Raw genomic sequence first — 23,507 nt, 5'->3', positions numbered from 1 at the left:
TTTCCTCTCTTTTGCCTTGGCGAGAATTTCGTCTAAGGCTTTCCCGAAGAGGAACTCACCCTCGCATGGGGTTGCACTAATTTTGGATTTTGATTGTGCATCCCCTTTCCAGCTCTTTATCCACAGCGCGCGTCTGGCGTTATTCACCAGGGCTGCCGACCTCGCTGCCAGTCTTAGGGTGTCCGCTGAAGCGTCTGCCATAAAGGCAGCTGCACCTCTTATCAACGGGATGGCTGCACGCAGTTTCTCCCTTGACACTCTTTGCTCAATCTGCTGGTCTAATTGATCTAGCCATACCAGCATTGATCTAGCAGTACATGTGCTGGCTATTGCGGGTTTGAATACCCCGGTGGTGGATTCCCAGGACCTTTTGAGCGAAGATTCTGCCTTTCGGTCTAATGGGTCTGCTAACAATCCTGCGTCCTCGACCGGGATCGAGGTCTGTTTGGAAGAGGAGGATATGACGGCATCCACCTTTGGTATTTTAGTCCATTTTAATAGATCTTCATCAGTGAACGGGTACTTCTGTTTTGAAGCTGATGGGAGAAAACCCCATCTGGTCCTGTTTTTCCCACTCTCTTTTGATGAGGTCCTTAATTGCCGGTATCACCGGAAATGATCTCCTCTTTTTTTCTGCCAATCCCGCAAACATAATGTCCTGCGCGGTTTGGGCTCCCCTTTCCTCTTCACACCCCATAGTATTTCTAACCGCTTTTACTAGGTTATCTACGCTGTCCAGTGGAAAACATGCGCGTCCTTCCACCTCCGAGGATGACGATGAGGACGTGAATGCGGAGCCTGAGTTTAACTCTTGTTCTTCCTCTGACTCTGAACTAACAATGACCTGTTTCTTATGACTGGACTCTGAGGGAGTGCTGGCGCGGTTGATGGCTTGTATTTCCTCCCTAATTATGGCTCGGATATCTTTAGAAGATATCGTCAACCCCTGCCTGGTCTCTTTCATGCATTGTTTGCAGAGTTTTTTGGGGTAGGAGTCAGGGAGAGGCTCTGAACATAATGCACATTCTTTATGTTTAGTTTTTTCTTTTTTCTTTGACTGAAGTGGGAGGTCAAAGGTAAAGAGGTGGGGGGGGAGGAGGTTAGCTTAATAGGTAGAGTATATACTTTGCACACTCACCCAGTGAAGCTTAATACCGGGTCGGATGGCTGAGACGGTCTGGATCGGGTTTCTGCTGCCTCGCTCCTGCGGGCAGTCTCTGTCCTGGCGCTGCGGTCCCTGGTGGAGTTGCCCCCATCTGAATCCCCTGCTGGGGTCTGCGACTCTGCGGGGGACGACATGGTTCCAACGTTGCAGCGCTGTTTTATCTTTACTCTTGTCGTGCCCCCGGAAGTCGCCCTGTCACAGGGCGCATGCGCCGCGTCATCGCCATCCTACCCCGGAAGTTCAACCATTACTTCCGGGGTATAGGAGCGTCCTGCGCCACCGCTACTCACCTCCCACGCTATATCCCCACCGATGGGGGATCCTCCGGATGCCGGCCTGGCCCGCTCCCTGGTAAGACCGGGAGGCCCTCCCCGGACCCGGTCATTACCGCTATGCCACCAGACGAGGGGGGAGCCGTCAAACGGAATCTCCCCCGACGCTGCTTCCGGACCGCAGCCCCTGCCGTTCCCGAGGAGACCGCACAGGCGGATGCATGGCCCAGGTAAGATCCTGCAGGATCCTGCTCCATTTGGAACAGGAAACCAAAACTGAGGAGGAAAGGCGGACCGCCCCTTTTATCTTTCCTGTAGGGTTTCCTGTTCCAAATGGGCGGATCCGATACCTCCAGTGGGTGCTGTCGTGGCGAAGAGTAAAAAAAAAACTTTTTCCCTTAAATAATTTGATCAAATTATCTTTTTTTCCTAAAATTGTCTTTTGGTTTCACATATGCCTTGCATTGGTGGCCTAACACCTTGTATTATTCATGCTTGTAAGGTGGAAGAGGTGGAAGAAAAGCTGAACTTTGGTATACTTAAAAATGAAGCAAAAAAAGCAGCAACAAAAGCAGTCAAAAAGCCAGCAAAACCTGTGTTTTGTCTGCAGCTTTTTACTGTCAAGAGATCAGGTTTTCGCTGCAGAATAAAAGGCAAAAAAAGCAAAATGTGAACATAGCCTTAGAATTACTCAGAAATAAATCATAGATTAACTCCTATTTAGAGGGGTTAAAATGGGACACCACCTATCGATTAATGTATGCATAGCGTCTGCATCATATATAAATGCTGCCACACTTGGTAGTTTTCTACTGAGGTTCACTCCTTAGCTCTATTATGCTTTGCAGAGACAAGTAGGTAGAGTAACGGTAAAATTACTCAATCATGGCAGAACAATTCAGATCATAAGTCTGTCTTACAAATTTTTATTCTGCTAGAAAGACTAGAATGGAATCAGACAATAGGCACAAAACTAAGTAATGACTTGAATGATAAGGCTTACCTGTCCAACCAGGCTAACAGGGCTTTGGCTGAGCCTATCAGGTCAACCACTGATGTAAGGAACTCGTTGGGAGGTTTATAAGAAGTAGACCCATCATAAGATGCACTTTTCCTCCGGTTGCCAATAAAATTTTGAAGGTTGTTGGAAGCTGATCTGAGTTTTAGCACCAAGTTTTTCATGTTGTCAGTTTCCAAACCATAATTCTGAAAATACACAAACATTTGATTAAATTAATATTTTACGGAAGAAGAAGAAGAAGAAGAAGGAGAATAAACAAAAACATGAGTTTTACAGGAGAAAATATCTGTATACGCAGTCATGAAAAATGCGTGTACATTATTTGTGGGGGTTTTAGAGGCAAATCATTAAATATCTTAAAATAAATCTATTGAAATCAAACATAATGTTTGAAGATGCTTTATAATACTGTAGTAATGACAGCTATATCTTATGAAGGCACTTATACAGCTCACATCAAAAGGATGGAACCTCACTCGATGGTAACAGGGCAACGAAGGAAATCTTCCCCTTTAGGCTAGTTTCACATGCTGCGTTTTTTCTACGGTCAAAACTTGCTCTCTTGGTAGTAAAGAAGCTGCTTACAAAAAGCAGCAGTTTTCCAATTCATCCAGAAAAAATAAACAATGTGTCTACATGAGATTTCTGAAATCTCAGTTTTCACTGTTACTGTAAAACACAGCTGTAAATTTGCATTAAAAAAGCCGCAAAAATGCAACTTGTGAACATGGTCTTAAGGTACTGTCACACTTAGCGATGTATCAGTGATCCCGACCAGCGATATGACGCGGTCAGGATCGCTGGTACATCGCTAAGTGGTCGCTAGTGAGCTGCCACATAGGCAGATCTCACCAGCGACATCGCTGGGGACGGGGGTCGCTACTTACCCGTCACACTAGGCGATCCTGCGTCCTCCCACCCTGCTCCACGCTCGTCGCTCGTCTCTCTACAGGAAGCGTCGCAGGAAGCTGACGACGAGAAACAGTCCAGGACGTTCTCGCGCGATCAGCGATAACCAGCGGGGGAGCCGGTCGGAGGTAAGTATCAGACACAGTGATATCGCTAGCAATATCGCTTCTACGTCACAAGTTATAGCGATATTGCTAGCGATATCGCTTAGTGTGACAGTACCTTTAGTCTCAGTGGCTAACATGCAACCAGAAGCAGGAGGGGACTATGAACATGTGGAGCAGGGAATATTCATTCCCTTTACCATGAGTAGCGGGCACACGTGATTGTCCAGCCGCTGCAGGAAGCCGGAGGCAGTGGCTAACATCGTGTCCGCTATTAAATATCAATGAATATTCACTGCTCCACGTGCCGATAGTCCAAGGCGTGGGATAGCAGTGAGTATTCCAGCAGCTGCCCTTGGCTTGTAAGCAGAGTATGATGTCACGGCCGTGCGCTGCTTGCAAGCATAAAGCAGCTGCTGGCATCAGAACAGGACGATGCGAGGGAGCGCAGGGTAGAATGATTTATGTTTTTTTTAATGTTTTTCTGATGGGGGCAATGCATACCAGGATAGGGATGAGGGGGCCATGCCTACCAGGATAGGGATGAGGGCACCATGTATACCAGGATAAAAATGAGGGAGCCATGCATACAAAGATAGGGATGAGGAGGCCATGCATACCAGGATAGGGATCAGGGGGCCATGCATAACAGGATAGGGATGAGGGCACAATGCATACCAGGAAAAAGATGAGAGGGCCATGCATACCACGATAAAGGTGAGGGGGCCATACATACCAGTATAAAAATGAGAGGGCCATGCATACCACGATTAAGGTGAGGGGGCCATGCATACCACGATAAAGGTGAGGGGGCCATGCATACCAGGATAGGGATGAGGGGGCCATGCATACCAGGATAGGGATGAGGGGGCCATGCATACCAGGATAGGGATGAGGGGGCCATGCATACCAGGATAGGGATGAGGGGGCCATGCATACCAGGATAGGGATGAGGGGGCCATGCATACCAGGATAGGGATGAGGGGGCCATGCATACCAGGATAGGGATGAGGGGGCCATGCATACCAGGATAGGGATGAGGAGGCCATGCATACCAGGATAGGGATGAGGGAGCCCATGCATACCAGGATAGGGATGAAGGGGCCATGCATACCAGGACAGGGATGAGGGGGCCATGCATACCAGGATAGGGATGAGGGGGCCATGCATACCAGGATAGGGATGAGAGAGCCATGCATACCAGGGTAGGGATGAGGGGGCCATACATACCAGGGTAGAGATGAGGGGGCCATGCCTTCCAGGATAAAGATGAGTGTTATGAATGGGTCACCGAGGAGGAAAACAAGACCAAGCCAAGTCACAGAAAACCAGAGAGGTTGGTAACTACGCGGATTGCAGACCCCTGATCCTAACCACACAATTAACAGCAGCCGTGGAGCGTACCTACGATGATTCTAGAAGCCTCGTCACAGCCGGAGGACTAAATAAGCCTAAAGCAAGAAAAGGGGAAATCTAAAACTGCCCCAGAGCAGACCCCAAAGGAATAGACAGCCCCCACACATGTATTGACGGTGAGACAAGATGAAAACACGAACACTGGTAGGAAGATAGGATGAGCAAACGATGTGGCCCACACTAGCTAGAAAGGACAGGAAAGGAAAGATACTGTCTGCAATCACACCAAAAACCCTGCAAAAATGTCCAACACTTCTGATAGCAAAAAATACCCTGAAGTCACTAGACTTCTCCCACTATATCAGCACTCTGGCATATTCTGAGAACAGAGCAAAAAGAGGCCAATCTAATAAGGGACAAAAAGCAAACTGGCACATACAGTGATATAAGACAGGAAATTCAGCACAGCCCCAGCTGGGGCTGGCTGACCACACAAAAAACTGAATAGACCAAACCAAATCAAATGTGAACATTAGCAAAGACAACTTAGCTTGAGATGGCAGGAACTGAGCTGGAAACAAAAACCTCAGGAGGCAGGAAAAAATCACCAGCATGGGAATAGGGAGTCGGCTGTCTTAAATCCAGTCTGAGACTCCAGATGTCCACTTCTCTTCCTCATTATCAGGTGGCAGGTCTCTGTTAATTAGAGCAGCTTCACTACCTCCTGCCACCACCAGAGAGAGCCCAGAAAGAGAACTCACAACTCCTCTGTCAGCACAACCAGCTCCCTCACCAGAAACCAGAGGCAGACCAGAAAATGAGTTCACAACAGATGAGGGGGCCATGCATACCAGGATAAAGATGAGAGAGCCATGCATACCAGGATAGGGATGAGGGAGCCATGCATACCAGGATAGTGATGAGGGGGCCATGCATACCAGGATAGGCATGAGGGAGCCATGCATACCAGGATAGGGATGAGGGAGCCATGCATACCAGGATAGGGATGAGGGAGCCATGCATACCAGGATAGGGATGAGGGAGCCATGAATACCAGGAAAGTGATGAGGGAGCCATGCATACCAGGAAAGTGATGAGGGAGCCATGCATACCAGGGTAGGGATGAGGGGGCCATGCCTACCAGGGTAGGGATGAGGGGGCCATGCCTACCAGGATAGGGATGAGGGAGCCATGCATACCAGGATAAAGATGAGGGGGCCATGCATACCAGGATAGGGATGAGGGAGCCATGCATACCAGGATAGGGAAGAGGAGGCCATGCATACCAGGATAGGGAAGAGGAGGCCATGCATACCAGGATAGGGATAAGGGAGCTATGCATACCAGGATAGGGATAAAGGAGCCATGCATACCAGGATATGGATCAGGGAGTCATGCATACCAGGATAAAGATGAGGGGGGCATGCATACCAGGATGGGGATGAGGGGGCCATGCATACCAGGATAGGAATGAGGGGGCCATGCATACCAAGATAGGAATGAGGGAACCATGCATACAAGGATAGGGATGAGGGAACCATGCATACAAGCATAGGGATGAGGGAACCATGTATACCAGAATGGGCCTGTTTTCATCTTCCTGACCAGGCCAATTGTTACAATTTTGACCAGTGTCACTTTATGAGGGTTATAACGCTGGAACGCTTCAATGGATCCTGGTGATTCTGAGAATGTTTTCTCGTGACATACGGTACTTCATCATAGTGGTAAAATTTCTTTGATACGACTGGCGTTTATTTGTGGAAGAAAAAAAAAAATCGGAAATTTGGCGAAAATTTTGCAATTTTCAAACTTTTCATTTTTATGCCCTTAAATCAGAGTCATATTGCAATAATACTTAATAACTAATATATCCCACATGTTTACTTTACATCAGCACAATTTTTGAAACAATTTTTTTTTGTTAGGAAGTTATAAGGTTTAAAAGATGCATAACCATTTTTTTAGGGGGCACCTCACATTTGAAGTGACTTCGAGGGGCCTATATGACAGAAAATACCCAAAAGTAACACCATTTTAAAAACTGCACCACTCAAGGTGCTCAAAACTACATTGAAGAAGTTTATTAACCTTTTAAGTTCTTCACAGGAATTAATTGAACGTGGAAATAAAAACTGAACATTTACTTTTCTTTCACAAACATTTTCCTTTAGACCTTTTTTTTTTTTTTTTTACCTTCGCAAGGTTAACAGGAAAAAATAGAACGTATAATTTGTTGTGCAATTTCTCCTGAGAATGATAATACCCCATATGAGGGGGAAAACCACTGTTTGGGCGCACGGCAGGGCTCAGAAGGGAAGGAGCGCCATTTCACTTTTTGAATGTAAAATTTGCTGGCATAATTACCTGACGCCATGTCGCTTTTGGAGAGCCCCTGATGTGCCTAAACAGTGGAAATCCCCAACAAGTGACACCATTTTGGAAACTAATCCCTTTAGAGAACTTATGTGTATGAAGCACCTTGAACCCACAGGTGCTTCAGATGTTTGTAATGTAGAACCGTGAAAATCCAAATTACCAAAGGGTAACAAGCTTCACTTTTTACTTTTTATTTTTTTTTACGGTGTTCACTGAAGGGGTTAACTAGTGGGACAGTTTTATAGAGTGGGTCATTACGGATGAAGCAATACCATATATATGTACTTTTTGTTTATTTTTTATTCACATAAATAAATGTATTTGTTGAAAAAATATTTATTTTTGTTATTTATTTGGGGATTGTTAAAAAATATGTTTACACTTTCTAATTTTTTTTCATTTTTACCTTTTTAAAGGATGGGACATTACTGTATAGCATCAGATCGCTGATCTGATGCTCTGTGAGGCTTCTGCACTGTGGAGCATCACATCAGTGTCTGACAGGCAGGGAAGGAGGCGCCTCAGGTCCTGCTCATGGCCAGGGGTCTCCATGGAAACCATCAGGACAACGTGATCGCATCGCGATGTCCTGATGGAAGTGCGCAGGGAGCCCACTACTGACAGCAGCATCATCAGAGGGGTTAAATGCCCGCGATCAGTGCTAGCACCGATCGTGGGCGTTGCTGCAGGGTGTCAGCTCTCACATAGAGCTGACACCCGCACCCGATCGCTGCGGCGCTCAGCATGAGGCCGCGCCGTACATATACTGCTGTTTGTGGGAATATGTACGGCACATATCAGGAAGAGGTTAAATAACTACATCCCAGCGTAGTTATCCCCAATGAAGCCTGTGATATATAAGCTTTATCTATCTATATCTATCTATCTATCTATATATATATAGCATCGTGATTACTCGCTAATCCCGCCCCCTGCACAGTAGCTCCACCCCCACCACATCACCACACACAATCCCGCCCCCCACCACATCACCGCTCACAAACCCGCCCCCCCACATCACCGCTCACAAACCCGCCCCCCCACCACATCACCACACAATCCCGCCCCCACCACATCACCGCACACAATCCCGCCCCCACCACATCACCGCACACAATCCCGCCCCCCCCACATCACCGCACACAATCCCGCCCCCCACCACATCACCGCACACAATCCCGCCCCCCACCACATCACCGCACATAATCCCACCCCCACCACATCACCGCACATAAGCCCGCCCCCACCACATTACCATACATTATCCCGCCCCCACATTACCACACATAATCCCGCCCCCCACATTACCACACAATCCCGCCCCCACATTACCATACATTATCCCGCCCCCACATTACCACACATAATCCCGCCCCCCCACCACATTACCACACATAATCCCGCCCCCCCACCACATTACCACACATAATCCCGCCCCCACATTACCACACATAATCCCGCCCCACCACATTACCACACATAATCCCGCCCCCCACATTACCACACATAATCCCGCCCCCCACATTACCACACATAATCCCGCCCCCCCACATTACCACACGAGGCTCCGTCCCTCCACATTACCACACGAGGCTCCGTCCCCACACATTACCACACGAGGCTCCGTCCCCACACATTACCACACGAGGCTCCGTCCCCACACATTACCACACGAGGTTCCGTCCCCACACATTACCACACGAGGCTCCGTCCCCACACGAGGCTCCGTCCCCACACGAGGCTCCGTCCCCACACGAGGCTCCGTCCCCACACGAGGCTCCGTCCCCACATGAGGCTCCGTCCCCACACGAGGCTCTGTCCCCACAAATTACCACACGAGGCTCCGTCCCCACACATTACCACACGAGGCTCCGTCCCCACACATTACCACACGAGGCTCCGTCCCCACACATTACCACACGCAGCACTTCCTTTCTATGTAAATCAACCACTTCAGCCAAGGTAAACATACATTTAATTGTGTTTACGGAGAAATTTTAACTTAATTTATGTTTCGTTATGAAATTTGTTTAGATGCTGGAATGAATAAAAAACGCACATCGTACTGAATCCAGTTTGTTTTTGATTTTACACTGTGAATAAAATGTATCATTAGTATTATTCAGATTTGTAATGATTATTATTGTTCTTAACTTCATTTTAATTTAATTTACCACCTGCGTAAGCGCTATTGAATGTTGCCATTATTTACTTAAGTTTAATCACCAGCAGCGTTAATTAGATAGCAATGAGCGTGCCGAGCGTTAGCTGTCTGGAAACAGCTAGTTATCATATATGAACAATAATGTGTACTCTACTATGATTTATGATGATTCTCCGCATTCTTAATTTTTTTTTAATTCTGTGTTGTCCATTCAACTGTTATTACTCCAGATTATATAATAAATAGAGCACATGATGTGACAACTCCTACTGTCAGCAGAGTGTCTTTACAAGGTCTGATAATGATTGGACAATGTCACAGTGTGCAGGGACACAACACTGAACTAGTAACACTAAGGCCTCGTTCACACGTACCGTTTTTTTCGCGTTTCCGCTGCGGTATTTTCCACGCGCTTTTGCCGCGAAAACGCAAAAAATAAGCATCCCATGCATTCCTATGGGATTCCGCAATGCTGTGCTAATGCTGCGGTCTTTACCGCGGCGGAATTGCTTCGCGGTAAAAAACGCACCATGCTCATTAATTTCGCGGAATCGCGGCGATCCTGCACCCATAGGAATGCATTGCTCTGCTTACTTTCCGCATGTGGCTGTGCACACCATGCGAAAAGTAAGCAGAACATTTGCGGATGGTACCCACGGTCCGGAGGAGAGGAGACTGTCCTCCGGGCTTTGGATACCATATCCCTGTAAAAAATAGAATTTAAAATAAAAAATATTGTTATTCTCACCTTCCGACGTCCCGCGCAGCTTTCCCGCCTCTCTCCACGCTCCTGGTCCCAGTAAGCCTTTGCGAGCGATGACGTCTGTTCTCGCGGTCATTCGCTCGACGTCATCGCGAATGACCGCGAGACGTCGTGATCCCGCGAGAACGGACGTCATCACGGTAATTGTCGCAAAGGATTACTGGGACCAGGAGCGTGGAGAGAGGCTGGAAGGCTGTGCGGGACGTCCGAAGGTGAGAATAACAATTTTTTTTTATTATTATTATTTTTTACATTCTATCTTTTACTATTGAATAGTAAAAAGTTGTATACACTCGTCAAACACTATGTTTGACGAGTGTGACCAACCTGTCAATCAGTTCTTCACGCGATGCTACAGATCGCTTGGAAAACGCTAGCAATTCTGCAAGCTAATTACGCTTGTAAAATGCTAGTTTTTCCGCGGGAATTTAAAATGCGATTTTCCCGCGGAATGGAATTCCGGTACGTGTGAACCCAGCCTAATAACACTGCTAATTTATACATACAGTGGGGAAAATAAGTATTTGATACACTGCCAATTTTGAAAGTTTTCCCACCTATGAAGAATGGAGAGGTCTGTAATCTTTATTGCAATTACACTTCAACTGTGAGAGACAGAATCTTACAAAAAATCCATAAAATCACATTGTATGATTTTACATACCGTATATACTGGTGTATAAGACGTGATTTTCAGCCCATTTTTTGGGGCTGAAAGTCCCCTTCTTGTCTTATACACAAGTCATATACCTGGGGGGTCGGCGGGGGAGGGGGAGCAGGGGCGTCACAGATCATACTGACCCTCCCGGCACGGTGTCTGCAGTCCCCCGCTTCTCCAGGTCTCCCTTCTTGCCTTCAGCGGTCATGTGGTACCGCTCATTACACTCATGAATATGCGCATATTCATGAGTGTAATGAGCGGTACCACGTGACCGCTGAAGGTAGGAAGGGAGACCTGGAGAAGCGAGGCTGCAGAGACCGCGCCAGAGGAGGTAAGTATAGCGATATTCACCTGTCCGTGGGTCCATTGCTGCTCACCGCTGTCTGCTGCATCCTGTGTCAGTGACGTTTAGCCAGCAGGGGGCGCGGTGACGTGATTAGTGCGTGCTGCGCCCTCTGCTGGCTGAACAGTCACTGACAGAGGACGCGCAGAGAGCAGTGAGCAGCGATGGACCCCGGACAGGTGAATATCTCAGGTGCCGAGTCCTGAGCAGGAGAGGCGAGTATGGCATTTTTTTTTAAGGGGGCATAATATATGGAGCATCTTATGGGGGCAGCATATGGGGGCATATTCCATGGAGCAGCATATGGGGACATATTCTATGGGGCAGCATATGGGGGCAAAGTCTATGGAGCAGCATATGGGGGCATAGTCTATGGGGCAGCATATGGGGGCATAGTCTATGGAGCAGCATATGGGGGCATATTCTATGGGGCAGCATATGGGTGCATATTCTATGAGGCAGCATATGGGGGCATACTCTATGAGGCAGCATATGGGGGCATAGTCTATGGAGCAGCATATGGGAGCATATTCTATGGGGCAGCATATGGGGAAATATTCTATGGGGCAGCATATGGGGGAATAGTCTATGGGGCATATTCTATGGGGCAGCATATGGGGACATATTCTATGGGGCAGCATATGGGGGCATAGTCTATGGGGCATATTCTATGGGGCAGCATATGGGGGACATATTTTATGGGGCAGCATATGGGGGCATAGTCTATGGAGCATAGACTATGGGGCAGCATATGGGGGCATAGACTATGGGGTAGCATATAGGGGCATAGTCTATGGGGCAGCATATGGGGGCATAGTCTATGGGGCATATTCTATGGGGCAGCATACGGGGGCATATTCTATGGAGCAGCATATGGGGGGCACATTCTATGGAGCAGCATATGGGGGCATAATCTATGGAGCATCTTATTGGGGCATAATCTATGGATCATCTTATGGGGGAATAATCCATGGAGCATCTTATGGGGCATAATCAATGGAGCATCTTATGGGGCCATAACCTTTATGGAGCATTATATGGGGCATATTATTCTATGGAGCATCTTATGGGGGCATTTTATATGGGGTGTATTTTGTATGGAGCATCTTATGGAGCCCATCATGAACTGTATGGAGCATTATATGGGGCTCCTGATTCAATATGGATATTCAAAAACATTTAACCTACTGATGTCTCAATTAATTTTACTTTTATTGGGATCTATTTTTATTTTTGAAATTTACCAGTAGCTGCCGCATTTTCCACCCTAGGCTTATACGCGAGGCAATAAGTTTTCCCAGTTTTTTTGTGGCAAAATTAGGGGGGGTCGGCTTACACATGGTCGGCTTATACATGAGTATATACGGTAAATAATTAGCATTTTATTGCATGAAATATGTATTTAATACAATTAAAAAAACAGAACTAAACATTTGGTACAGACATTTCCTGTAGTTCTTGAACAAGTCTGCACACACTGCAGCGGGGATTTTGCCAAACTCCCCCATACAGATATTCTCCAGATCTTTCAGGTTTCGGGGCTGTTGCAGGGCAACATTGAGTTTCAGCTCCCTCCTAAGATTTTCTATTGGGTTCAAGCCTGGAGAATGGCTAGGCCACTCCAAGACCTTAAAATGTTTCTTACAAAGCCACTCCTTAGTTGCCCTGACTGTGTGTTTCAGGTCATTGTCATGCTGGAAGATCCAGCTATGACCCATCTTCAAAAGTGCTAGAGAGAAGGAGGTTGTTGGCCAAAATATTGCAAGACATGACCCCATCCATTCTCCCTTCAAAATGGTGCAGTCATCCTGTCTCCTTTACAGAAAAGCACCCCCAAATTATGATGTTTCCCCCACCATGCTTCATGGTTGTGACCGTGTTGGGTCGTACTCATCCTTCTTCCTCAACACACGGTGAGTGGAGTTGATATCGAAAAGTTCTATTTTCGTCTCATCTGACCACATGACATTCTCTCATGCCTCTTCTGAATCACCCAGATGAAACAAAAATCGGGGGCATTACCGAACTATTAAGGGGATCCAACCTAGACCTATAGCAGAGTAAGTGATTAACAAAGAAAAAAGAAATAGGCCTGTGATAAAACACTCCGGGATCGCCTTTGCTGGGGTCAAAGGTCACGTGCGTTCAGCATAAAACTCAGGCGCAGAGCTGGGATTCGGGTGAAACTGACCCTGGGTCAGGTTTATTAACGGTGAAAGCAATGCAAAAAAGGAAATAAAACATAAAACAAATCCTTGCCTGTCCGGCACTAACTAAACAATGGACAACCTAACTACCAACTGGCGGGCTTCTCCCGTCCAGCCAAACCACAGTTGCAGTGGGCACTGCTTCCACTCACGTGTGTCTCTCACACAGACAGGCTCTCTGTGTTCCCAGGCTGAGACACTCACACAACCACCTGGCATCCTTTTATATCCACCTCCCATTATCCATTAGTAAGCAGGTGTGATACTGACCAGACTAGGCCACATAGGAAAGGAATCTGGGCGAGATATACCTGCCCTCATCCACTATTCCCACATGATTCTCACATATCCCCCCCCTCTGCTCAGATCACTCTGGTCGAGCAATGACACCCGCCAAACAGTGCACTCGGGACAGGGCATCTGCATTCCCCATCTGTACCCCTGGGCGGTGCTCCACCGTAAAAGTGTAGGCCTGCAGGGCAAGGAACCACCGGGTCACCCGGCTATTCCGTTCCTTGTTCAAGTGCATCCACTTGAGAGGGGCATGGTCAGTGATCAGCCTGAACTTTCGGCCCACCAGGTAATATTTGAGGGCCTCTAGAGCCCACTTAATGGCTAGGCACTCTTTTTCTACGACTGCATACCTTTGCTCGTGTATATTCAGCTTTCTGCTGAGATAGAGGACTGGGTGTTCCACTCCGTCCCTCACTTGTGAGTACTGCCCCGATACCGGTATCAGAGGCATCCGTTTGTACCACAAACTCGCTGCGGAAGTCCGGAGTCACCAGTACGGGCTGAGAGCAAAGTGCCCGTTTTAGGCTATGGAAGGCTTCTTCAGCCGCTAAACTCCATTTAATCATGACGGAGTCTTTCCCTTTTGTAAGATCTGTCAGGGGGGTAGCGATGGCTGCAAAATTGGGTATGAACCGGCGATAATAGCCGGCGATCCCCAGGAAGGCTTGCACCTGCTTCTTGTTGACAGGTTGTGGCCAGTCCTGAACCGCCTGAATCTTATCAACCTGGGGTTTAACAACACCCCTCCCAATTACATATCCCAAATACCGGGCTTCTTCTAGCCCGATGTGACATTTCTTGGGGTTCGCGGTTAGACCTGCCTCCCACAGGTCGTCAATCACAGCTTGTACTTTTTGGAGATGAGTCTCCCAGTCCAAGCTGTAAATGACAATGTCGTCCAAATAGGCCGAAGCGTACTGCCTATGTGGCCTCAGGACTCGATCCATCAGTCTCTGGAAGGTCGCCGGTGCTCCGTGCAGTCCAAACGGCATATACACATACTGAAATAAACCTTCCAGCGTAGCAAATGCAGTCTTTTCTCTGGCAGCCTCCGCCAGAGGGATCTGCCAATACCCCTTTGTTAGGTCTAGGGTCGTAATATACCGGGCTTTTCCTAACCGATCTATCAACTCGTCGACCCGGGGCATGGGGTAGGCATCAAATTTTGAGACCGCATTCAGTTTCCTGAAGTCATTGCAGAACCGGATGGTGCCGTCCGGTTTAGGAATTAGCACAATCGGGCTGGACCAAGCACTGTGCGATTCCTCAATGACACCTTACTCTAACATTGCCTTCACTTCTCGGGAAACTGCTTCACGGCGCGCTTCCGGGATTCGGTAGGGCTTTATGTGAACTGTGACACCAGGTTCCGTTACGATGTCATGTTTTATTAGCGTAGTCTGCCCGGGTTTTTCTGATAAAAACTTTTGGTTGTGAAGTAGAAACTGCCTGACCTCAGTCTTTTGCCGCTCCGAGAGAGTCTCTGCAACCCGTACCTCCGGTACGGTATGCAAGCAGACAAGACGGGCCAGCTCCGCTGACAAGGCAGACCGATCCTTCCAGGGCTTTATCAGATTTACATGATAAATCTGTTCAGGTTTCCGTTTACCTGCCTGGTATACTTTGTAGTTTACTTCACCAACTCTTTCCTTGATCTCAAAGGGGCCCTGCCACTTTGCCAGGAACTTACTGTCCACCGTGGGGACCAGGATCAACACCCTATCTCCGGGTGCAAACGTACGGATCTTGGCGCCCCTATCATAGATTCTTTTTTGGGCTCCTTGAGCCTGTATCATGTGTTCTTTGATGATAGGCATAACAGCCGCAATACGGTCCTGCATTTGTGTGACGTGATCTATCACTGTTTTAAATGGAGTGACCTGACCCTCCCAGGTTTCTTTTGCAACGTCTAACAGTCCACGAGGACGTCGGGCGTACAATAACTCGAAAGGCGAGAATCCCGTGGAAGACTGGGGTACTTCCCTGATGGCAAAAAGCAAATACGGAAGTAAATAGTCCCAGTTCTTCGCATCCTTGTCTATCACCTTTCTCAGCATCTGCTTCAGTTTTATTGAACCGTTCGACCAACCCGTCTGTTTGAGGATGATACACGGATGTGCGTAACGGTTCGATTTGTAACAATCGGCAGAGCTCCTTCATTATCCTGGACATAAAGGGGGTTCCCTGGTCGGTGAGTATCTGTTTTGGTATACCGACCCGACTAAACACATGCACCAGTTCCTTGGCAATCGTCTTGGTGGCCGTGTTACGCAAAGGGATGGCCTCCAGGTAACGAGTGGCATAATCCAAGATGACCAGGATATGTTGGTGTCCACGTGCAGACCGTGGAAGGGGCCCAACTAAATCCATCCCAATCATCTCAAACGGGACTTCAATAATAGGTAGGGGTACCAAAGGGCTACAGAAACGGGGCTTAGGTGCAGAGGCTTGGCAGTCAGGACAAGACTCACAATATACTCGAATATCGTGATGCATGCCTGGCCAAACAAAACAGTGTAATATCCTTTCGGTGGTTTTCTGGACTCCCAGGTGACCTCCCATCACGTCTGTGGGCCAGGTCCAGCACCTGCCGCCGGTAGGGTTTTGGCACGACTAATAGTTGCACCGTATCTTCCCCCTTTTTCTCTATCTGATAGAGTAAATCATTCTCCAGAACCATGTAAGGATATGCCAGCCTAGAGCCAGGTTCTACGGGTACCCCATTTATCACTTTTACATTTGTCCTAGCCTGAGAAAGGGTAGGATCCTTTATTTGCTCGCTTTGGAAGTCATCTTTCTGAACTTCTAAATCTGGCAAACGGGGAGGTGGACGGCTGTCGGCCTCCTCCTCTTCCCCGGTCTCCTCCGTATCACCAGCCATGACTGAAAACGGGAACTGCAGGTCATTTCCCGCAGACTCTTCCCCCGAGTCTTTCGGGGAGACCTCTTCCAGGGGTTCGGGACCCACACGCGCCCTGGGAGAAGAATCATGTACCCGATTACCCGAGGGCATCAACTGATTCTCCCACAATTGCCAGAAGTGGAGAAAATCCCGGCCCAGGATAACATCATGCAATAACGCCGGGACGAGTCCCACTTTATGTTGCACAGACCCATAGGAAGTAGTAATGCATATGACCGTGGTGAGGTACGAACAGGTGTCTCCATGCACACACGTTACAGAAAATTTGTCTGATGGTCCAGTCGGGGCTGACACCAGACTGGCCTTCACCAGAGTCACCACACTTCCCGAGTCTAACAATGCCACCACATTTTTGCCATCAACAGTTAAATCACACAAGTGTTTTTCCACATCCTTTTGACCGGCATTCACACTCACTACCCGTGCAACCATAGACATGCGGTTTTTAGAGTCTGTGACGTCGCACTGCATGGGTTCAGTAGTGACCGGACAGTTCGCAGCAATATGTCCCATCTCTTGGCAGCGGAAACACCTAACGGGCCCCTTGCTTAGACCATAGTTCGTTACTCTCGGCCTCGCAGTGCGGGCAGTCCCGTTTTCCTCCCCCACTGTCTTAGGGATTTTTCCATCTCCCCTACTCCCTGGAACAGTCTTACCGGTTCCACGTGGAGATGATGAAGAACGAGGTGGGGTAGCGTCGTTTCGGAGTCCTTCCGCCACGGAGTAACGTTCAACCAGATCCACCAGTTGATCTGCCGTCGTAGGATTTCCATGGCTTACCCACTTCCTCAGGGCTGGCGGTAGAGCTCTCAGGTACTTGTCCATGACGACTCTCTGGATTATCTCTGGCGCTGTCAACACCTCGGGTTGTAGCCACTTCTTCGTCATGTGGATCAGGTTGAACATCTGTGACCGCGGTGGTTTATCCGGCTGATAAGTCCATTGATGCACTCTCTGTGCACGGACAGCGGTCGTCACTCCCAGCCGGGCCAAGATCTCGGCTTTCAATTTGTCAAAGTCCTACGCAGCTTCAGGCTCTAAGTCGTAATACGCCTTTTGGGCCTCACCGGAAAGAGAACGGGGCAATCAGGCCGGCCCATCGTGCCTTCGGCCATTTTTCTCGTACCGCCGTCCGTTCAAACGTGGTCAGGTATGCCTCGACGTCATCTTTGGTCGTCATCTTCTGCCAGTACCGACTCACGTGAATCACTCTCGACTCGGCTTCCAGGTTAACCTCAGGTAAGCTTGCCAGGCGCTGCGCCACCTGCTGGAGAAGCGAACGATCATGTGAACATGTGCTGACCATTGTAGGAGGCTATTTTAGCCTATACCTTTGAGTCTGCTTAGAAAACCTGTCCACCACTACCCATACCACTGTATTACCCTTAGATGGAGGGAGATTGGTATCAAAATTCATGGATAAGTTAGTCCATGGTCTTTCGGGCACTGCCAAGGGCATCAGCTCCCCTGCCGGTCGGCTATGAGAGCTTTTAGAACGAGCGCAGACCCCACAACCAGCAATGAATTTTTTTATGTCCGAACCAAGGGTAGGCCACCAAAAGATCCTAGCCACCGCGTGGCTGAAATACCAGGGTGAGCACTCAGCTTGGATTCATGAAACTCCTGCAAGAGTTTCAGGCGAAGTTGCTCTGGGACAAACAACTTCCCCTCTGGCTTGGTCGCCGGAGCCCACGACTGGGCCCCCTGAATCTCCCGTTCCAACTCAGACGAGACCTCTGCTATCACAACCCCATGGTGAAGAATGGAGGACGGTGGCTCAGGGGGAGACACCGGCTGAAAACTGCACGATAAGGCGTCAGCCTTGACATTCTTAGACCCTGGATGAAATGTAATCGTAAACTGAAAACGGGAAAAAAAAGTGACCAACGGGCCTGTCTGGGCGTTAGTCTTTTAGCAGACTCAATGTATGACAAATTTTTGTGATCCGTGATCACCGTAACTGGGTGACTGCCCCCTCCAAAAAGTGAAACGCCAATTTGACCCCAAGAAGCTCTCTATTGCCTACGTCGTAATTTCTTTCCGCAGCAGAGAACTTCTTGGAAAAGAAAGCACATGGCCTGAGGTTGGTTAGAGTGGCAGGCCCTTGGGACAACACCGCCCCCACCCCCACCTCAGAGGCGTGCACTTCCACGACGAATGGTTTGGATGGATCTGGCTGTACTAACACGGGAGCAGACATAAAGCTTCTTTTCAGGGTCGCAAAGGCCTCTTTTTCGAGCGAGGACCAGTTTCTCACATCCGCACCTTTACATGTAAGGTCTGTGAGTGGTTTGACCACCTGTGAAAACCCCCGAATAAATTTGCGGTAATTGGCAAACCCCAAGAAGCGCTGAAGACCCTTAAGGTCTCGGGTTGCACCCAATCCGCAATGGCCTGCACCTTCTTGGGGTCCATGCGAAAACCCTCACAGGACACAATTAGTCCCAAAAAAGACAATTCTTGAACAAAAAACACACATTTCTCCAATTTGGCATACAGATGATTTTCCCTCAGTCTTTGGAGAACGGTTTGTACATGATTCAGATGAGATTGACTGTCGGGAGAGTATATCAGAATATCGTCTAAGTAAATGACAACAAAACGACCAATGAGATCCGAGAATACCACATTGATGAAATTCTGAAATATGGCGGAGGCATTGGTAAGACCAAACGGCATGACTAAATTTTCAAACAGTCCCTCGGTCATGAGGAACACGGTTTTCCATTCATCCCCCTCCCGGATCCTTATCAAATTATATGCCCCCCGAAGATCCAGTTTGGAGAACCATTTTGCCCCTTAAAGTTGGTTACACAAATCGGGAATCAAAGGAAGGGGGTAGGTATTTCGTACAGTAATCTTGTTGAGCTCACGAAAATCGAGGCAGGGACAAAAAAAAACCCTGCCGCCACTGGTGAGACTGAGGGACGTATGTGTCCTTTGCGAAGACTCTCAGCAATGTAATCTTTCATGGCCAAGGGCTCAGGGCCAGACAAATTAAACAGACGGGCTTTAGGCAATTTAGCCCCCGGGACTAACTCGATAGCGCAGTCAAAGGGTCTATGTGGCAGCAACGTCTTCGAATTCTTTCAGGTACTGCGGAATACCTTCCAGCTCGAGAGATGACACAGATACAGATTTATCAGGTTCAACCAATAGTGCAGACTAATCACATAACATCGAATCATTAAACCCCCACTGAACAATCTCCCCCGTTTTCCAGTTAATGACTGGGTTATGGCGTTGTAACCAGGGCATGCCCAACACAAATCCTGCAGGTAGATTGTCCAGAACCAAACAACTTAAGTTTTCCACATGGTTAGCGCCCACTTTGAGCGAAAACAAGTCAGACATAAAGAGAATTCCCTCTTTAGTGAGTGGGAGGAGTCAATGGCCACCACTTTGATCAGAACCTTAAGTCTAACTGTCCCTATCTTACAGCGTGTGACCAATTGGGAGTCAATAAAATTGATGGATGATCCGCAGTCCACGAAAGCTGTAAAGGGAAAAAAAACAACCGTCCACCAACAGTTCCACATGAAGCAACACCTTAGAAAATGAGGAAAAGGGTACCTGAGGGTCTAAGTAGTCTCCCCGCTGGCTACCCAGACCTAGTCGATTCCAGGCGACCGGGTTGAGGATGGACAATCAGGACACTCCCTTTTCCAATGTCCCGTTTTACCACAGTAGAAGCATAACTGCTTTTCTCTCCGGCGTTGTCTCTCCTTTTCCTTCAGGGAGAGAGCCCCTACGTCCATGGGCACAGAAACAGTCTCTTTTCCACTAGTAAACAATGGAGTCTCCGCCTGCATCATCCCCCTGGCCCGCAGCTTGCGGTCCATCCGGACGGCCTGGGTCATGGCGTCCTCGAGTGAGTTAGGTGGGGAATGTAATGCCAAGGCATCCTGTAACCGCTCGCACAAGCCTCTGCGGAAGAGTCCTCGGAGTGCGGTGTCGTCCCAAGAGACCTCTGTGGCCAAGCGGCGGAATTCTGTACAAAACCACTCAGCTGAGTGTTTCCCCTGACAGACACTCATCACCATGTCCTCTGCCAATCGCACTTGGTCCGGCTCATCATATGTGCCCGAGGGCCTCAAAAAACGCATTCACAGACACTCTCTCAGGGGCAGTGGGAGGAAGGGAGAAAGCCCAAGCTTGTGGGGACCCTCTTAATAAAGACATAATGACCCCAACCTTCTGATTTTCATCCCCAGAGGAACGTGGCCTCAAACTAAAGAAGAGTTTGCAACCCTCCATGAAGACCCTGAACTCCTTTTTGTTCCCAGAAAAGAAATCAGGCAGTTTAACAGGTGGTTCTGGAGACACCAGAACAACATCACTCACCCCAGCCCCCCAGACCCAGCAGCTAAAGCCCCCCGCACTGTCTCAGAAACCTGCTGCTGAGAACGAGCCAGAGCTTGCTGCTCCAGAGATAAACCCTGAAACATCTGACTCAGATTTTTCATTTGTTCAGCCAGAGATTGTATGGGATCCATATTTCTCAGCAGAGAAAAATAAATAAATAAAAAAAAAAAAAAAACTTAACGGTCAGTTATAATGTCACGGTCCTGTTAAGGTCGGCGTGCAGCCACCGCTGAGCAAGGACTCACCCACACTGCAGAGGGGCCCGGGGTCAGACACGGCCGGATAGTTCAAGCAAACAGGACCTGGAGAAGCTAAAGTCAGTGAGCAGTGAAGGACCTACGCTCATGTGACCACAAGGTGGCGGGGCTTAGCGTCCTACTGTCAGAGATAAGCAGAACACTAATACAGGAATTCTCAAAGTCAGACAAACCGGGTCATACACAGAGATAACAGTAAAGTACCAGGGATGAGACAGAACGGAGAGTCGGGGCCAAGCAGGGGTCAAAACCAAACAGACATAGAAGGTACCAAGCAGAATCCAACAAGCAGTATCCAGAGAACAGACTGAGTCGTACACAGAGTATCAGATAAACCAGAACACAGCACAAACACACTCAGGGGTCACCACACTATGCCAAGGGCGAAAGTATAACTGACAGGGATAGGAGCTTCCTGAGGCTATAAGAAGCCTCTCCCAGAACCATAAGCCCCAGGTGTGCAGGTAAGCCTGCACTGGGATCACAACCTTTAACCCCAGAAATGCCAGTCATCAGCACTGGTTCCTGACATTAACCCCACGTGTGCGAGTCAAACCCGCACTAAGAATCATGACAATGTCATCTCTAATCAGTCACTAACACAGTGTATTCACGTATGAATAGTCCTCTGCTCATACAGGCTGGAGAGGATTTGTGCTGATAAATCTCACATTCTATGAGCGGACCCCTCACTAACTACAATGTACTGTAACCAGAAGAATTCAGCAGCCAGGCCTATCTGTAAGGCCTGTGCCGGACGGCATGATACAGGTATACTAAGCGACTCATCTTCTCAGTGGAAAATCTACAACCTTGAATAATAGGCACACATTACACAATGGTGTATGTCAGGCAGCTAAAAAAAGGTTTTCCTCTAGAAAGTATACCCACGTGACACATAGTTAGCATGGAGTGAACGGCCCTGTTTCCATTATCCACTTCAGAATGCTGCTCCAACAGTGTGATGACTATGGGAACATCCGAAACGGCTCCGCACAATGCCGACACGAGAACTCAAAATACATTCCAGAATTAGGCTGGCACAATGCCTGACCAATCCCATCTCGTGGATATTCTGGTTCATGTAATGTGTCATGTCACCATAGACTTTGAGGCTGTAAATCTGTGAACACCACAAGCAGAGGATTTCCCGAGAAGTGGAAAATATGGGAAGATTTCTGTTTAGTTTAACAAAGAGTTTGTATATAGAAATGACTGAATGTTCCCTGTACAAAGCTGATCACATGCATCCGGTATGTATCTGAGAAAATCACCAGGGTCGGTGCGGGAAAGTCGTCTCCAGTAACTCTAATAATCACAGTCTACACTTGGTTTATATTTTGTCTATTTCATACCAGTCTATAAAAATGGCATATTACATAACTTGCCTCTTTAAAATCACTAGAACTACACTCCACTATAGCAACACATTACCCCCAAAAAAGAAAGGTCAGGCATTTTACCTTTATATAAAAACTCTGGAGGAATAAGGGGAAAATCCAGTTTCATCATAGTAAAGGTATCCTTCAACCATTTCACGTGTCAAAGCATGCTTAATCAAAAAAGTTCAATTCCACAATTGTTTTCTGGGTTTTTTATTTGCCATGTTCACTACATGGTAAAACTGACCTGTCATTATGGTTCCCCAGATACCAAACATGTCTAGGTTATTTTATAGTTAAATGGTGGAAAAAAAAAAATTAACTTTTTACTGTCTGTGATAGTCCCCTTAGAAGACTTAAAGCTGTGATTGTCCGATTGCCTATGCTTCAGCCCTGTTATATAGAGCAGAAACCACAATCTTCTCTGAACGGCAGCCATGGGCCGGCATTCACAGGAGCACCCTAATAACAGGTACGATGCAGACCCCTGGCTGTCATGACAACTCATCAGCGTCCCCCCGATCACGTGACAGTGGTGCACATGGGCAGGAATAATGACGAGCTTCCTGTTGGCGCGTGTTACATCCAGATGAACCAGAGATTGACAGCAGGATTTACCATATAAGCCGAGATTTTCAGCACGTTTTTCTAGGCTGAAAGTGCCCCTCTCGGCTTATACTAGAGTCATTGTCCCAGGGGGTTGGTGGGGGAAGGGGAGCGGCAGCTGTCACATCATACTCACCCCCTTCTGGCGCAGTCACTGCACTTCCCTGCTTCTCAGATGGAGGGGGTGATAATGACGGGGAGAACAGGGAGAGCCGTGCATACAACAGGGGGAGGACAGGGGAGCCATGCATACAACAGGGGGAGGACTGGGGAGCCATGCATACAACAGGGGGAGGACGGGGGAGCCATGCATACAACAGGGGGAGGACGGGGGAG

At 48.1% G+C, this 23,507-nt stretch overlaps 1 protein-coding gene across 1 annotated transcript in view; it reads right to left on the bottom strand.

Annotated features, from left to right (window-relative positions):
• The window catches only part of CNKSR3 (CNKSR family member 3), a 180,292-nt gene that overhangs the window by 64,448 nt on the left and 92,337 nt on the right, over positions 1 to 23,507 (bottom strand). Inside the window, exon 3 of the mRNA XM_073585731.1 lies at positions 2,441 to 2,643. Coding sequence (XP_073441832.1) covers positions 2,441 to 2,643 — 203 coding nt within the window. The remainder of the gene's footprint in view (positions 1 to 2,440; positions 2,644 to 23,507) is intronic.

This window comes from Dendrobates tinctorius, unplaced genomic scaffold, assembly GCF_039654945.1.
Source record: "Dendrobates tinctorius isolate UK_male_01 unplaced genomic scaffold, ASM3965494v1 ptg000087l, whole genome shotgun sequence".
NCBI lineage: Eukaryota > Metazoa > Chordata > Amphibia > Anura > Dendrobatidae > Dendrobates > Dendrobates tinctorius.
The sequence above is the reverse complement of the archived record's forward strand: the minus strand, read 5'-3'. Positions and strand labels throughout refer to the sequence as shown.